General features: G+C 43.8%; 1 protein-coding gene across 11 annotated transcripts in view; it reads left to right on the top strand.

The window, feature by feature from the left end:
• FGGY (FGGY carbohydrate kinase domain containing) overlaps nucleotides 1–18,022 on the top strand; it is a 418,604-nt gene that overhangs the window by 198,645 nt on the left and 201,937 nt on the right. For 10 of the 11 annotated variants that reach the window (XM_089921931.1, XM_089921904.1, XM_022575812.2 and 7 more), the window contains one exon: nucleotides 9,099–9,227. The exons of the other annotated variant lie outside the window; for it this stretch is intronic. In XM_089921931.1, the coding sequence (XP_089778057.1) occupies nucleotides 9,099–9,227 (129 nt within the window). The remainder of the gene's footprint in view (nucleotides 1–9,098; nucleotides 9,228–18,022) is intronic. 11 annotated transcript variants of the gene reach the window in all.

Genomic DNA, 18,022 nt, shown 5'->3' with positions numbered 1-18,022 from the left:
CTACCTTACGTTTGGTAGTGTATATATGTCCATGCCTCTCTCTCGCTTTGTCACACCTTACCCTTCCCCCTCCCCCTATCCTCAAGTCCATTCTCTAGTAGGTCTGTGTCTTTATTCCTGTCTTACCCCTAGGTTCTTCATGACATTTTTTCCCTTAAATTCCATATATATGTGTTAGCATATGGTATTTGTTTCTCTCTTTCTGACTTACTTCACTCTGTATGACAGACTCTAGGTCTATCCACCTCATTACAAATAGCTCAATTTCGTTTCTTTTTATGGCTGAGTAATATTCCATTGTATATATGTGCCACATCTTCTTTATCCATTCATCCGATGATGGACACTTAGGTTGTTTCCATCTCCGGGCTATTGTAAATAGAGCTGCAATGAACATTTTGGTACATGACTCTTTCTGAATTATGGTTTTCTCAGGGTATATGCCCAGTAGTGGGATTGCTGGGTCATATGGTAGTTCTATTTGTAGTTTTTTAAGGAACCTCCATACTGTTCTCCATAGTGGCTGTATCAATTTACATTCCCACCAACAGTGCAAGAGGGTTCCCTTTTCTCCACACCCTCTCCAGCATTTATTGTTTCTAGATTTTTTGATGATGGCCATTCTGACTGGTGTGAGATGATATCCCATTGTAGTTTTGATTTGCATTTCTCTAATGATTAGTGATGTTGAGCAGCTTTTCATGTGCTTCTTGGCCATCTGTATATCTTCTTTGGAGAAATGTCTATTTAGGTCTTCTGCCCATTTTTGGATTGGGTTGTTTGTTTTTTTGTTGTTAAGCTGCATGAGCTGCTTATAAATTTTGGAGATTAATCTTTTGTCAGTTGCTTCATTTGCAAATATTTTCTCCCATTCTGAGGGTTGTCTTTTGGTCTTGTTTATGGTTTCCTTAAAAGAAATCTATAAATTCAGTTGAATGAATATTACTGAGAACTTATGTTCTGGACACTGCTAGGTGCTAGGGGGAGGGGAAATGAATGCAGAGATAAATACAATTGTCTTTGAGCTATTCTCTGTCTAGTAGGAGAGAAGGAAAGAGATAGACACAGGGAAAAAACAAAACATAGCATAAGGGTTATTTAAAATTTGATTTAAAATATATGGTATGTTTATTGATTGAACACCTACTACAGGTCAGAAGAGAAGGCTAGGGATATAAAAATATAAAAAAGAGAGTCCAAATCACAGAAGAGCTTACAAGATTATAATAGTTACAAAGTATAACTCAGAAGAGGTATTGGCTGGGAATAGTGTCTACTGAAAGTAAGCCCTATGAGGGCAGAGACCCTTATCTATCTTGTTCTTTAATTCATTGTCAACACGATAACAGTGCCTGGTACATAGTAGGTATTCAGTAAACATTTCTTTAGTGAATGATGAATGCTAAGGATATCATCAGAAAATTATTTACTCAGTAATTTAAAATAGAATATAATTCCTAGTTAAAACAAGATTATTTTTAGGAGGAAAATGAAGGGAAATGAACAACTTAATGTTTTCGAAGATGTCTTTCAACAGGTGGCAGAACATGTCAGGTTTGAGTCTTTCATTACTTTCTCTGACTGAGTGAATAGTTCTGGGTATGTGTACCTCCCATTCAGGAGCAAGAATTACTGGAATGTTTTTCAGTCAGTGTTGTATCAGTTGTGGTTCCAGGTCTAGAAAACTCTGTGAGCCAACCTGCCCAGGTGAGATCTCTGTAGAGGAATTTAGGTGCTAGGTATGCATCAAGCCCCTGATTCTATAAGTTTTTGAAAAATAAGTTTCCATAGCCAGTCTACTGGCAGCCATGAGCACACAGTAGTATTTTGTTTGTTTTGTTGAGGGTTCGTGGTTCACGTAACTTTCGAGCTCTACCAGAATTGGATCAGGTCTTTACACATCTTTGAAACTACCCCAGCACATAGTATGCCCGTGTGAAATAACAAACTCATAGAAACCACCACATTCTTTTGAAATAACTCCAGCCTATTGTTTGAAAGTTAGTCTTGGTTTCCGTTCTCCCACCTTGAAACCAGATTGAAAGTGGATTCAATCTGAAAGGACTCAGAGACCCACTCTGCAGGCAGGGCAGGATGTCACTTAGAACTGTCCCAGCTGGTCCAGTTGGCCTGCTGACCTTGGCAGAACTAAGCGGGGACAGGGGGGTCCAGTGCCAAACAAGGAGGAACCGGGTTGCATACCACCCACGCCCAAACCTCTCTCTGACATTTCCACGGGCTTTGAGCCAGCTCTCCCCCTGGGTTTCATCTCATGTTTGTAGGAATACAAAGGAACACTGAACCTTCCAGTTAATACAACACCCCGCCCCCAGCTCCCCCTTCCTAGAGGGGATAACAGTTCTGTTGACCATTATAATGCATTTTCTGTCTCCCAGCAATCCCCACAGTCATTAATTTCTGCGGCTGACGTCAGGAAAGAGGATTATGTGTGTGTCTGAAACTGTTCCCAAAGTGCTCATTAGTCATAGATAATTGAAAAACTGGTAGGGAAGATTTGGTGTAATAGAATCCCCGCCTGTGAAGAGCGCCTGTAACCACCGGCTAATTGTAGCCCCAGCTCGTGACCCTCACGCCAACTCTGCCCATCAGAATGGGAACCAGTGGACAAAAGCCCAAGAGCCCTCAGAGCAATTGCTTTTCTACACGCCAAGGTGAGAGTGTGTTCACAGGAACAGAAGCCAACCAGATCAAGAAAATAAGTGAACTGGCTTTGGGCCTCTCCCCTACCTTCAGGCTGAGGAGCAGGGTTTGGCCAAGGCTTGCGGTATTCTCCTTACTTTAATTTTGCTTTTATTTTAACCTAACTAGTTTCTTTTGATCACAAAAGGAATACAAGGCCAACGTACAGAAGAAGCACAAATGACAGAGAAGAGCGCCCTGCCCTGGATCCCATGCCCCGCTGTAACAATATTCTGCGTATTTTTCTAGGACTTCTCTGAAAGCGTATGTGCTCACATTTCTGTGTCCTCTAACAAAATTCACAAATGGGATCATACTCTGAATGCTACTCCGCATCTTGCCATTTTCACTTAATTTATCTTGGACTCCCTTCCAAATCCATACCTTAATTCTTCCTCATTCATTTTAATGGCTATGAAGGATTCTGCTGAATACATGTGCCCTAATTTATTCACCCTGCACAGATTTAAGGCGGAAAACACCTTCAAAAATATTACACAAGAAACACATGTTCAAGGTAGAACAATTAGAAAGTATAGGTTGGGGACTTCCGTGGTGGCACAGTGGGTAGGAATCCACCTGCCAATGTAGGGGACACGGGTTCGAGCCCTGGTCCGGGAAGATCCCACATGCTGCAGAGCAACTAAGCCTGTGCACCACAGCTACTGAGCCTGCGCTCTAGAGCCCGCGAGCCACAACTACTGAAGCCTACGCGACTAAAGCCCGTGCTCTGCAACAAGAGAAGCCACAACAATGAGAAGCCTGCGCACCTCAACAAAGAGTAGCACCCGCTCACTGCAACTAGAGAAAGCCCACGTGTAGCAATGAAGACCCAACACAGCCAAAAATAAATAAATAAATACATTTATTTATTTAAAAAAAAAAAAAAAGTATAGGTTAGTAGCAAGAAAAAAAAATCATAATTTCACTATCCAGAGAAAACCTGTTCTCTGTATTTTTTACCTGGGACTGTGTTTTTACAAATAAGTGCATCTACATCTTTGTTGTTGTTCTTAAAAAGAAGTCATCTCCAGGACTTCCCTGGTGGTCCAGTGGTTAAGACTTCGCCTTCCAATGCGGGGGAGGGGGTGGGGGTGGTGGGGTGGTGTGCAGGTTCCATCCGTGGTCAGAGAGCTAAGACCCCACATGCCTCAGGGCCAAAAAACGAAAACATAAAACAGAAGCAGTATTGTAACAAATTCAATAAAGACTTTAAAAAAATGGTCCACGTCAAAAAATCTTTAAAAAAAGGAAGTCAACCTCTACATAATGTTTCACAGCCTGCATTTTTCAGTTGGCTCTGTTGTTTTAAAAATAAAAATGATTTCCTTTTCTCGCCTTTCTCGCTGCAGGCTTATCTTCTTAAATGATAAGCAAAGAGCTCAAAGCTGTTGGTCATCAGGCTACATGGCCTTAGTTGGCCCCGCCTGAGGTCCCCTGCTGCCTCTCTTGTCCAGGAGGCCACAGGTCTCCTACCCTCCCTGGTGCCCTTTTTGCAAACATATGAACGCCTCAAAGACTCTGTGTCCCTTGGGGCTCCCTGTGGTGAACGCGCTTTTCACTCTAACGGCATCCATCTCCCTGAGCGCTGAAACCAGCAATCTGCCACCTGTCTTTCCAGACCAGGCTCAAATGTCATCTTCATCTTGATTTCCTGCTCTCCCCCGGGCCACCCTCACCGTCCCTCCTCGGTGCTCTGGGATCACCATGCACATTCCCCTTTGAGAGCGTTTCATCTACGGTCTGAAGAGCCTTGGTTTACACAGACCACTGTGTGAGCCTTCTGAAGTCAGAAGCTCCTCTTTCCCTCGTTCGCCAGCACCTAGATCTGGGCACAGGGTAATCGAAAATATCTGGGGCCATCCTCATTACCACTGTTCTTGAAATGTTTGCTAAAATGCGTGAATAAATGGTTGAATGAATAAGGGAAGAGACTGAAAATGCTGAGGCTGTGAAGTTCTCATTAAGTCTGGGAAAACCGATGCTGTGATTAATTTAATTTTATGGTGAAAGAAGAGCGAAAGGAGGATTATTTCCGGAAAAGTTGTCAAGACACACTAAAGCCTGCTCTGACAGCTCTTCTGGTCCCCAGTGCACTTCTGGCTGATAAAGTGTGATTTCCTGGGATGAATTCTCAGAGATTCCCCCCTGTTTCTATCATCCTCTCTTATGTCAAGCTGTTTCCCTTTGGGCTCTAGCTAAACAAAGCTTCTTCCTGCTTGGGGTCCAGATAGATGGTTCCTGAATGCTGTGGTTCCAGTTCACAAGAGGGTGTTAATCTTTGTGCGTATTTAGTTTTGTTCCTAGATGACTGGATTGAGGAGGAAGCCTGGCTTACTGCCCTAGGTCGGGTTCTTTGGAAGCAGATGCTGAGACAGATTTGGGGGTATAAGATGGTCATTAGGGGTTGCCACCTATGAAAGGAAGGGGGCTGGAGTGGGATTGGGTGGAGGGAGAATTCAAATGTGATGAAGTCCCACGAGACCTTGGCCGACCTGGCAGAGTGTTCTGGAGTGAGTGGTTCCCATCAGAGCCCTCTGATCCCACTCTGCTAAGTCTCTGGGAAAGGCATCACCTCATCAAGATGATCTCGAGGAGCTGGCACCTGTCTGCTGACAGCTGGCAGCTGAACTGACTGCCCACCGGGCAGCAGGTCCATCCTTAATGGGGATCCAGGTGGTGATGGCTCCCTATCTACCATACTCCCCATATCCAAGCAACCACCACGACCTGCCATTTCTTTTTCTTTTTTTTTTTTTTTAACATCTTTACTGGAGTATAATTGCTTTACATTGTTGTGTTAGTTTCTGCTGTATAACAAAGTGAATCAGCTATACGTATACATATATCTCCATATCCCCTCCCTCTTGTGTCTCCCTCCCACCCTCCCTATCCAACCCCTCTAGGTGGTCACAAAGCACCGAGCTGATCTCCCTGTGCTATGTGGCTGCTTCCCACTAGCTATCTATTTTACATTTGGTAGTGTATATATGTCCATGCTTTGTATATATGTCCGCACTTTGTCCCAGCTTACTCTTCCCCCTCCCCGTGTCCTCAAGTCCATTCTCTACGTCTGAGTCTTTATTCCTGTCCTGCCCCTGTGTTCTTCAGAACCTTTTTTTTTTTAGATTCCACATATATGTGTTAGCATACAGTATTTGTTTTTCCCTTTCTGACTTACTTCAGTCTGTATGACAGACCCTAGGTCCATCCGACCTGCCATTTCTTGCTCCACAAAATCTCTCCTATCTGCCTCTGTTTCTGCATCTCACTTGCCAATAACGTTAACAAATGCCCTTCTCTTTTCTCTGGTTACTGAGATAGCTTCACCACTGCTTTTCCTTACCCCGTTCTGTCCTCTGCTACAGTGCTGCCAGAGAGACCTTTAAAAAGATGCAAATCCATGTCTGTGAGTCTGGGTAGTATATTCAATATCTTGTAATAAACGATAATGGAAAAGAGTGGAAAAAAAGAATCTAGATATATACATATATGTATCACCAAATAACTTTGCTGTACACCTGAAACTAACACGATATTGTAAATCAACTCTACTTCAAAAAAAGAAAAAAAAAGATACAAATCCAGTCACCTCACTCCCTGGCTTAATGCTCTTCCAGAAGCTCACAGTGATCTTTGTGATAAATTCAAACACCTTAGTCTGGATTTCCCTACTTTTCTCTCCAACCTTATAGGCCTCCTCCACCCCATGCTGGGCCCCACCCCAGTTTATGTGCCCGTTCAGTCAGCCCAGTTGGCCATCTCCCTTCTTTCCTGGCCTTTGCTCAAGATGTTGCCTCTGCTGGGAAATCTACCTGTGCTCCTCTAGCATGTAATTTGAACCCAGATCTTATGGCTGCAAGCCCAGGCCTCTCTCTGCACCTCGCCAGCCAAGACTTCTTTCTAGATGACTGTCCAAAAGGCTTGGAAGTGTACCCCACCCTGCTAATCCTTTTTCTCTTCTGAACCTTTTTTTTTCAGTGAAAATGACAGCCTTTGTGTTTGTGAGGATTGGGGATGAAGATGGAATAGAAGTTTCCATTTTGACCTTCCTGTGAAAATTCACCCTTAAAAAAAAAAATCTGAATGTAGTGGGCAGGATTTCTAAATGGTGCCACTTTTTAAACATACATAATGTTTGTTCTACAAATACATCTCTTGATTCCTTCATTCACTTAGAAGCTGCACCAGAATGTAAATGTAAAGAATAAGAGCACAGGTTTGGTATCCATCAGAGTGGAATCCATGCCCTGTGCTCCAACACTTTAAGTGACTTTCCCCATCCATCTGTGCAATGGGGACAGATTAGAACAGTACCCACGTAGGGTGTGTTCCCATAGGGTTATTGCGACAATAAAGTGAGAAAATGCATGACATGTCCTTAGCACGGTCCCCAGCATAGAAGTGCTCAGTGAATGGGAATGCTGCTTTGTATGTACTAGCTAGTAGACATAGTGACATGATTGAGACAGTGTCCAGAGCCAGACTGTCCACAGCTAAGGGTGCTGCTCTCCTCCAGGTTTCTGCTGGTTGTGCTTGCAAAGCAGACAGACTAGAGGCTCTCTGTGCTCTCCACCTCATCATTTGAGCATCTGGACCTTATCCTCCAGTCCAGTGCTGTCCAATAGAAATATAATAGAAGCCAATATGTAATTTAAAATTTTCCAGTAGCCACATTAAAGTAAAAAGACATAAGTGAAATTAATTTTAATATCTCATTTAACCTAATATATCCAAAATATCACTTCAATATAAATTGATCTAAAAACTATTAATGAGACATTTTATATTCATTTTCTCATGTGAAATCTTTGACATCTGATGTGTATTTTCCACTTAGTACCTCTCAATTCAGACTCTCAATTTTCACTGTAAATATTTGATTTAGATTTCTTAAATTAACGTTGAAAAGGTAGATTTGCACGCCCAAGTTGTTCCAAATGTACTCAAAAGTTTTTCAGTAACTGAACTATCAGTTTTGAAATTGAGCTGGAAATGAATTCAAATGAAATTAATTTAGCACCTTGGTTACTCCAGCCACATTTCAAATGTTCAATCCACATGTGCCTAGTGACTCCCATATTGGACAGTGGCACCCTAAGAAGCCATGCAGCGGGTTCAGTCTTCTTCTGCTGCTTTTTCTTAGCTAAACTTTTTCCAAATTGTATAGAATTTGATAAATGGATAAAAATGGAGGAGCTTTGCGGAGGAGCTTTGTTTTCAGTTAGGGGAGGTCGTGAGCCATTTGCCCTCTGCCTCCCTTACTTACTAACCCCCCCCCCCGCCCCTCCACCCGCAGAAGTCCTGCAGCACCTCGGCGTATCCCTGGAACTCCATGGAACAATTAACAAGTGGTAGGAATCTTAGCACTGAGCAAATGGCACACATTCAGAATCTTGGACCCTTGGAGCTCAGAGGGATCTTAGCATATATAGAGGTCCAGCCCTACCCTTCTTACAGTGCAGAAATACTTATGATAAATTCCTTGGCTGGGGTGGGTGGAGGGCGTGACTCAGCCCCTGCTGAACACCTGGGAACAGATGGATCCCTTCATTCTCTTCTGACTTACATGGTTCTCTGTGTCCTGATCTCATCTCCCTAACTAGGTTGGAGGCAAGGAGCGCCTCTTACAGTGACACAGCGCCCACACAGCACAAGACAATCGATAAATTCTTAACTGAAGGCCTGACTGACTGCAGGAATTCAAGGTCACCCGAAATATCAGGGTCACTGCATTGCACAACTCCAAAGAACACCATTCAAATTGTATTCTGTGGTTGTGCGAGTAGCAGCCTTGTAAAGTTTGCAGAGTTTAGACTGGGCTCTCTTTTCCAGCTGAGAAAAACTTCTAAGAAATTCTTTGTTGAAACAAAATAATTCCCTCCCTTATCTTCTGATAGGAAGCAACTACATAAGTAAATTTTCTCAACTTCTTTAGGAATATACGTTAATCAGGGAGTGTGTATGGATGTGTGAATGTGTGTGCGTGCGTGTGTGTGTGCATGCGTGTGTGTGTGTGTAAGGTATGCTGGTAGAGCTGCTGTGTTAGGAAGCTCGTTTGGAACAGTTTGACCAATTCAACCTAGGCTCCAAGAGGCCAATGTATTTGTAGCTTTTGGAATTTCTCATGAATGGAATCTTTCTCTGATTTGAAAGATGCCGTAGAGCTCTTGGCTTTGTAAAGCACCCCAGAGCATGACCTATGGGAACCAAGGACATATACCTAAGTCACCAAATGAGTATAGGGACTCTTTGCAGCCGCATGGTTTCCATCTTCATGAAGCTGAGAAAAGGCAGAGGAGAGGGGAGGGGGCAGAGAGGTTCTCTTAAGAAAGCCCTCTGTTTGCTTTTGTGTTTTTCAAACTGACAGGTGTTTATTTTTTCTCCTGTCTACCCAGGAAACCAAGTGCTGCCTCCTGGAACTTGTCTTGGAAATGGGCTCACACCAGAGGCAGCAAAGGACCTTGGCCTTCCTGCTGGAATTGCAGTGGCAGCTTCACTAATTGATGCCCACGCAGGAGGACTAGGTAATCTCTTACCTCCATGTCACTACCGACACTGTGTTCAAACTCTCCTCAGAATCAAAGACACTCCTTTTCTGTTTTTAAACCAAAGACTGAGAGCTGGTGATTCAAGATACAGTAAAGAAAAACCTTTAACAGTTAGGCATGTGGGTAGAATTATAGAACTTTTCATCAATTGTAGGATTCATTTATAATTTTATTTCTCCGTAAAATAATAGAAAAAATGATGTGAATAAATATCTGGGCGGTTCTTTCCTTTACCGAAAATTTGATAAAGATACATTAGCTTCCAACTAGCGTGAATGATGATGGTGTACTTACTTGTATTTTTTTTTTTTTGCGGTACGCGGGCCTCTCACTGTTGTGGCCTCTCCCGTTGCGGAGACAGGCTCCGGACGCGCAGGCTCAGTGGCCATGGATCACGGGCCCAGCCGCTCCGCGGCATGTGGGATCTTCCCGGACTGGGACACGAACCCGTGTCCCCTGCATCGGCAGGCGGACTCTCAACCACTGAGCCACCAGGGAAGCCCCTGTACTGCTTTTTTCTACAGATACTCCGAAACCCTTACAATTCTAATTTTATTTTCATATTATATTTGGCTTATATGCTATGTCCAATTACTTGGGTATATTCCTGATTTCATCTTCTAAATAAGCCTCCAACCTGGCATTCTTGTATTCATTTATTCATTCATCAAAGACCCATTGAACACTTAGTATGTCCCAGGCATGGTGCTGGGGGACAGTGACGTTAATTAAAAAGAAATAATAAACAAACAAAATCTCATCCCCAAATGGAAGACAGTGAGGCAAGGTTTACAGTAAAGTGTGATAACTCTATCCTCTTCTTTATCCTTATTGCAGTTTTTTGGCAGGGAGGGAGGCATTGTTCAGATTCTCAATATTTTTCACTTCAACTATAGCCAAATCTTTTTTTCCTAGCCTTTCTTTCTAAGAGTGTTTCTTTTAAAATTATGGTTCGAACTTCATGAGATCAATTTAGTAGATTATGACCATTGGATTTTCAGAATAGAATGGACCGACCAGAGTAGAAAATCTCAGAGTATGTCTAGCACAGTAAGGGTAAGCACTTTTTTGTGGAACTTATGTTTCCACTTCCATTTTATGTGTCTGTGCATGTGTATACTGGGCCATGATGAACGTGAATTTCTTACTATGGGTTACAGTCCAAAAAACTTTGAAAGACTTTTTAGTCCCTACTTCATATTACAGACAAGAGTTATCTATTTAAATGCTTTCATCGAGCTGCATTCCCAGAGCTCTGTCCATGCATATTCACCTCCATGTCTTTGCACATGTGTTTCTCTGCCTAGGATGACTGGTCCTCCCCTTTGCCCACTTGCTAACTTCTACTCTAAGTTGAAGACCCATCTTAGATGCTTTCTCCTCTGTGTAGCTTTCCATGGAAGACACTTCCATTTATGTTGAAACTCTCTAAGCTGTCCTCCTTTCAGCACTTTTACCTACCCCTATGGAAGAAATGATTGTATTGTAATTGCTCTTTTATCTGCTTGTCTTTTCCACCAGACTGTAAGTTCCTTGAAGACAGGGGCATTGTATTACTCATCTTGTGTAACCTGTGCTGAGCTGTGTCTGGTTCTTATAGGTGCTTGATAACGTTATTAAATGAATAAAGTCACATTAAGGCAAGAATAAGATAAAATAGCCCTACCCTGTAGAGTGAAAGTTAATCTGTTTCCTTATACAGCAGATTATTAGGCAGTGGCTAGTTCTTCTGCATGGTCTCTGGATTTTCAGAGCAGGATAGCTCTCATCCATCTACAAACATGTCTGTCTTATTCATCTTTATGTGTTCAGGATCTAACACAGTGCCTGAGAAGTAGTAACCAGCCAGTAATGCATGTGGGTTGGAAAATACTGCTTATAGACAAGGGTGTTTCTTTCCCTTTTCTGTGTGGGCAGTGTCTGCTTTTGATTGGAATGTCATGATTTTGGTTTTTAAGAACAGGTACAAAGAGAATTTGTGGTCTAGACAGACATGGAGTGTTCCTGTCTCCTAGTAATCCTGACCTCCCATAACCTGCCTGAGGCCCGGGAAGCTTCCTCCATCATGCTTTTCCACTTATCCCTGGGCCAGCAGTCTTTGTCATCTACCCACACCCAGGGGACAGGCACTAGGCTTGGACCACCACATGCTGAAAGTAAGCAGGCTGCACCTTGGGAACTTTCAGGACTCTGGTTCCCTTGTCAGTTTCCCAGACCTCCCTAAGGAACAAACCGAAACACACCTTCTCACTTCTGCCCAGGACTCGCTGCACCCTCTAGGAGGGGAGACTGTGTCCTTACAGGTGCCTGGTACTTGAAGACACTCAGAGTTGTAAGTTGAGCCACACTGAAAGGAATCCAGGCCATGAAACGACCCCTCTCTTTTCCTAAATCAGAGATGGTCAGTGGCAGAAGTTTTTACCCTTAGAAGCTTTGGCTGAGATTTTTTTTTCCCTTTAAAGCACAAATGCGTGGGGCTTCCCTGGTGGCACCGTGCTCAGGAGTCCACCTGCCGATGCAGGGGACACGAGTTCGATCCCTGGTCCGGGAAGATCCCACATGCGTCAGAGCATCTAAGCCCATGCGCCACAACTACAACTACTGAGCCTGCCCTCTAGAGCCCGCGAGCCACAACTACTGAGCCCGCGTGCCACAACTACTGAAGCCCGCGCACCTAGAGCCTGTGCTCAGCAACAAGAGAAGCCACTGCAATGAGAAGCCCGCGCACCGCAACAAAGAGTAGCCCCCGCTTGCCACAACTAGAGAAAGCCCGCACACAGCAACGAAGACCCACTGCAGCCAAAAATAAATAAATAAATAAATAAATAAAAACAAAACACAAATGCACTTACGTTAGTGAGTTTCCCTTGTGTTTTCCAAAAGTAAGTTCTTTAAGTGGAAAGATAGCCTAGGACCTTGGCTTCTTAAAGGGCCGAGCCTAGGGGCCAGCAGTGGCTGGGGAGGGCCCAGGCAGGCGATTCTCAGCTGCTGTGGGACAGTAAATACCTACTTAGCAACTTTGACCAAGTTTTATCCTTCTTATACCTCCGTCTCTCCCCTTCACCTTACAGCCAGTTTAGGGTTAGGATGTCTGGGAAAAAGAGGAGGCCTGGGAGCAAATATCCCCTCTTGTTTCCCATGCCACCTATGCCCCTTTCAGAATGTAGAAGAGAAGAGAGGCCTGAAAATCTTAAAAAGGTCATCCGCCCATCCAGCCGTGCAGTTACTAAAGATAGCTACTGAATGTGTGTAAACATGGTGGTTACTGGTCTAGGCACTGGAGATTATAGCAGTGAACCGAGCAGCCAAAGCCCCACACCTTTTGGAGAGAAAATTCTCATACTCTCCTGGCCTGCATGTTTGTAACTTAATAGTATTGATTTGAGACAACTAACCCCTGAGACATATCATGATGCTGTAATTAGGGCTCTGAACATGGAATCTGAAGATCTGGATTTAAATTCTTACTCTCTCTACCTGTGTACCTTAGGCCAAATATCATACCTCTTCACACTTCCGAATTTCCCCTTCTGCCATACAAGACAGTGATGCCCTCCACACAGATGTGTTATGATATAAACAGGTAAAGCAGCTGAGGTAGCATCTGGCACATAGTGGGCACGCAGTAATGAGGTATCTTTCTTCAGTTTTTCTCACTGTGGAGTGACAATGCCTGGCACAAAGTAGGAGCTTTATAAATGGAAGTTCCGTGAGTTACTATCCAGGAGAACTGTCTTCCCTTTGCATAGGAAGTCGGAGAAGAACCCCAGGCTTCTGGACTTTATCTGCCGTCCATGGATCTGCCCTAAATTTCCTTCCCCGATACTCTTTTACAGAACACAGGATTCACTGCTTTAAGATTCTGTACAGATTGTGGTCAGAAACAACCTCATGATCTGGTTAGATGAACTCCATGCTAAGAGACTGTCAAGTGTCAGGTTAAGAATCTGGCTTTGGAATTGGATGCCATCCAGGCCTCGCACAGACAAGCCGCTGACAATCACAGCCCCTTCAAGTGCTGACCTGGTGTGACCTACCCTGGACCCCACATTCTGACTGTTACGAGGGGTCGGCATTCTGCTTTGGAGAAAGACTCCTGGACTCTCAGTCTCCAGGGAAGCCTGGAACGGGAGGATAAAGATCAAAGAAGCGAGTGGAACTTAACTCATGATTTTTCCAGTTCTGGAAAAAGAGGAGGAAGCACTTGGTGGGAATAAAAATCAAGGATAAGAGAACATTTTGTACTTAAGGTGCTGGTTAGTAAGTTCTCCAGCGGATAGCCAGAAGATGGGAGGAGCTGTGTTTGCCCTTTGTGGGGGTGGTTCTCTCCAGGGCTCCTGCCGCTGCTCTCTTCCTAGCTTGTAAAAATAGTGGTAACTTTGTTCCAGGTCTTTTCTTGGCTCCAGCAGCCCAGCTGTCCTGAACTGGCAGTAACAACCTGATTTCTGTCTTAGGCCCTCTCCCCTAGTTGTTCTTCTTTATAAGACCAGCTTCTGATTCTCCATCACATCCTGAAGCCGGGCTGTCTCCTCCAGGAGCCTTCCCTGACTCCCCCAAGCTGACTTAAACCCTCCTTCCTCTCGCTCCCATGATGCCTGGGACTTGCCTTGTTTACAGTACACGTCACCCAGGTTGATGTGCGCAACTTTGTCTCATTTACAAGTTTGTGAACTCTTCGAGAGTGAGCCCCGTGCCATTTCATTCTTATATCCCAGCAACCAGCACAGTGTTTTGCATGTGACACGTGCATATTTAGTGAATGAGTGATTGAATGGCATCCCCTGCGTGAGGGATGGATATTCAACTGAGAAGTAGAGTAACCTCTCGTTACAGAGGTGGCTTCCCTGTACATTAGGTGTACCTGGCTCAGTTCTCCATGAAGCGAAAGAGTTGTTCTGAGCGCTCCCTGATCCAGTCCTGGGTGTCTGGAAACTCCTGTCCTTTGTGCTCCCATCATGTTAGCAGGTGTTGGCCAAGAGCAAACGTTGTGCCTAGGTTTAGCATCACTCTGATACCAGATACTGGGTTCTTTGCCAGATGTTGATTTGGCTTAAATTGCTCATCTGAGTTTCAGAATCAAACCAAATTGAGGATTTTGAATTTCTCCCTCCCCTCCCTTCCCTTCCTCTCTCCTCTTCCTTCCTTCCTTTCTTATAGCAGAAAAATTGGTTTAGCCCGTCTTGCAAAAGGAGCTTCTGGTTCATGCCCTCTTAGAGCAACACATAGTTAATTCCAGTGAGCAATAAACCTTGCCAACTTTTCATCTCACCATTGTCAGTGCTCTAGAAGCAACACTGATTCTCAAAGCAACTTTATACATACTATTATTTTGTTCCATTCGTTAAATGAAATAATGAGGCTCACAAAGACTACCTAACTTACCCAAAGTCACACGATTAGTAAGCGGTAAATGCATGATTTAAACCCACACTGTCTGATTCCAGAGCTCACACTTCTAATCACTATGCCTTATGGAATGTGTATTGGTTACAGTGTGCTCCAGTCTACTCTTGAATTTGACACTTAAAGTAGCATTTGAGCAAGTAACAAGTATTAAAAAAAGAAAGTATTTCAGTAAATATTTATTGATGACCCACTTTACTAGTTGATGAGAGTATAAGGTAAATATGAGAGAGAACTGGACTTGTGGGAACTTGTAGTCTAGTAGAGAAAACAAACATTAAGTAAACAATGCAATTATATGTTCCAAGTATATAAGGCTTTGGAAAAATATGGAATGGGCCCAGAATTGAGACTTGAAGAATTATAAAAGGATTCCTAGAGGAAGTGATGTCTGTAATGTAACTGCAACATTTCCTGCCCTATTATTGCTTCCTGGTAAAATGGAATTCATTTACTTGTTGTAACTCTCCAACTTCAGTTAGGCTTTATTCCTAACAATAATAATAACAATATCACTAATAAGACAAGAATCACTACCCTTATTGGTACTACCTTCCGTGTGCCAGGTACTCTGCTGGACACTTCCTATACTTTATCTCTTGCTTCTCATGATGATCCTACAAGGCAGAGGTTATCTCCCATTCTGTACGTGAGGAAGCTCCATCACATACCTAGTATCGTGGCAAGATTTGAACCTGAGTCTGACTTCAGAGCTCTTGTTCTTTTTCTTTGTACCAGTGGTTCTCAACCAGGCGGGATTTTAACTCCCCATCCACAGGACATTTGGCGCTATCTGGAGACATTTCTGTGATTGTCATTTGGAAAGGGGAACTGGTATGGCATGTGGTGGGCAGAGGCTAGGAGCACTGCTAAACGTCCTACAGTGCTCAGGGCAGCCCCACAGCAGAGAGTTATCCTGCCTTGAAGTGCTGGGAATGAGAAGCCCTACTCTAAACTGAAACCCTTCCAATGATAGTATTTCCCTTCATCAATTCAGTTTATTTCCGTAGAAGCCAAAACACAGCCCCAAATAAGCGTCTTACTGATAAATTAGTACTTTGTCGAAATAGACTTTGTGAAATTAACTCTTCAGTGAAAATAGTTGTGAGATAAGCCAGTAGAGTGAAGACTTCAGACTAGGGAGTATAAGATGATTCCTGCCCCTTCCGTCTTACCCAGAGTCTAACACGAGACCACTTGTCCAGCTTTCAGCACATCATATACACTTGCCTCCTCCTTGCCTTTGGTCATGCTGTTCACTCCGTTTGGGCTGAGCCCTGCTCCCCACCTAGACAGTCCTACTCATGTGTCAGCAGTCAGGCTAAATGTTACTTATACAGTGGAGCTGTCTCCAAACTGAACCCTGCTCTTAGAAACCAGGATTCATTCCCTCCTCTGTGTTTCTGCCACACTTTCACCTATTTCATTTTTCCCACCAAATCATGTTCACTCTGCCCATCTTTCAGCATGGGACCCACAGAGTCAGTCCCCTGTGAATCAGTGAGTTAATTAAGATAATAAAAGTGAGAGGATTTTGAAATATCCAAAACAAGGATTGCTAAATCCAGGTAGGGGGAGCCTTTAAAAAATATATAGATACCTACGGCCTACCTGCGAAGGATCCTGAGTCTGAGTGTCTGGGGTGGGGCCGGGAAACCGATTATAGGAAGGAAGTTGTCACCTGGTGCCCAGAGGAGACGGTTTGCGGGACAGGTTGGCACTGGGCACACAGGTCAGAAGCAGAAGCGATGTGCAACTTTCAGGTAGACAAATCAGACCAAACCACAACTGTGCTGAGAAGGAGCCAGGCCCAGACTCAGACCGGAAACTGGGGGCAGGAGGGACTGTGTCCAACAAGAAAGAGAAGCTTGGATCCAAAGAGGCAGACGGTCTGTAAGGAGGGGGATTAGAAGAGCAGATAAAGTCTTGCCGGGGAATCTGGAAGGAGAAAAGCGGTGTCAGTGCCCAAGCAGATAGGGCAAGGATGACTCCGGGAGTTCCTGGATGTGAATCAGAAAGGGGGAGGAGGAGTTGGTTGGTGTGATTTTAAGGTTATTGTGTTAGGCTGAGGTTTGGTTTAATGAGAACCACTGTTGCCTGAGACCAGAGCAGTTGCATGAGCCTTGGTGAGGGGCAGAGGGGATGGGGGGAAGGACGGCTTTGGGTTTCCTGTCCCCAGACCCCAGGGCTTTCCTGGAACACTGTGCTTCTCTGGACTGTGAGGGATGAGCCTTAGCTGGGAGACCAGTCTTTTCTGTGGTCAGAAATCAGGGATAAGTGCAGCCCTGCGGGGCTACAGCCCCCTCCTGCTGTCCTACCCCTCTCTAAATCTGTGCCACACAACCCAGGATATGCCGCTATGAGCCTACCCTGAAATGGTTAACTTCTTTATTTTATATACAGGCTCGTGTTTGGATAATGAGTGATCGTAGGCTTAAGAACTAAAAGGTTGCTTAAAGACTTTCTGTATCAAATTCTTCAATATGCAGATGAGAAAACTGAAGCCCAGAAAAACAGTGAGTCATCCAAGGTTACCCCAGCAAATTACCGTCAGAGTTGAATTTAGAAACTGAGCCTCCTAATTTATTGGTCAGGGGCCCTGCCCCTGTTATGCCACACCATCTCCAAATTAGGAAAAGGGAATGGTTTTGGGTATCTGGAACTCTATCCATCGTGGAAAATAAGAACAGGCAAGAAGTAGGTGTATTCACACCTGTGCTTATGTATATGTGCAGCTGTATATGCATTGCATGTATATACATGTGTATGTGTGTATACATCTCTGTATGTGTGTGTATGTTATTCCATTCTACCCATTATATCCCATTTAATGGCTGCAGTCAGGATCCTGGCTGGCTATCAGATAGGTAAACTAGTTGTTCTAAGCCACTCATGAGTAAGTCTCTTCCATTTTGTGGTCACAGTCTGCATTAAGGGTCTCCCTCAAAAGCTGGTAATAATAGAAATGCCTGGCATTTCAAGTTCCTTCTGAAAAGTTCAAAACAATTGTTTTTGTTTCAGCCTGTGCCCAGCTCTGCGCTGGGCGCTTAAATAGTCAGTGTCATTAGCTCACAAACACACTGTGGGCTGCCATTGTTTTCTGCATTTAATATACAAGGGCATCAAGGTTTAATAACTTGTTTCGTTGTGACATTTCAGTAAATGATAAAGTCGGATCCTAGGTCCAAGTTTTTTTTTACTCCAGAGCCTATGAGCTTTTTCCTGCTTGCCCTTCTAGTATATTTATGTATGTCTAGATATGTCTATGCATTTACTTACCTTAGCCTATAATTACACAAACTTATGTCTGTATCTAAAATGGAAGATAGAGCTTCTATTAAACATTCTTCCAGGTAGGTATGTTTCTA

Source organism: Delphinapterus leucas, chromosome 1, assembly GCF_059928025.1.
Source record: "Delphinapterus leucas isolate spDelLeu-1000000601 "Yukka" chromosome 1, BTC_Dleu_Yukka2, whole genome shotgun sequence".
Lineage (NCBI taxonomy): Eukaryota > Metazoa > Chordata > Mammalia > Artiodactyla > Monodontidae > Delphinapterus > Delphinapterus leucas.
This window is presented reverse-complemented; position numbering and strand designations above follow the sequence as displayed.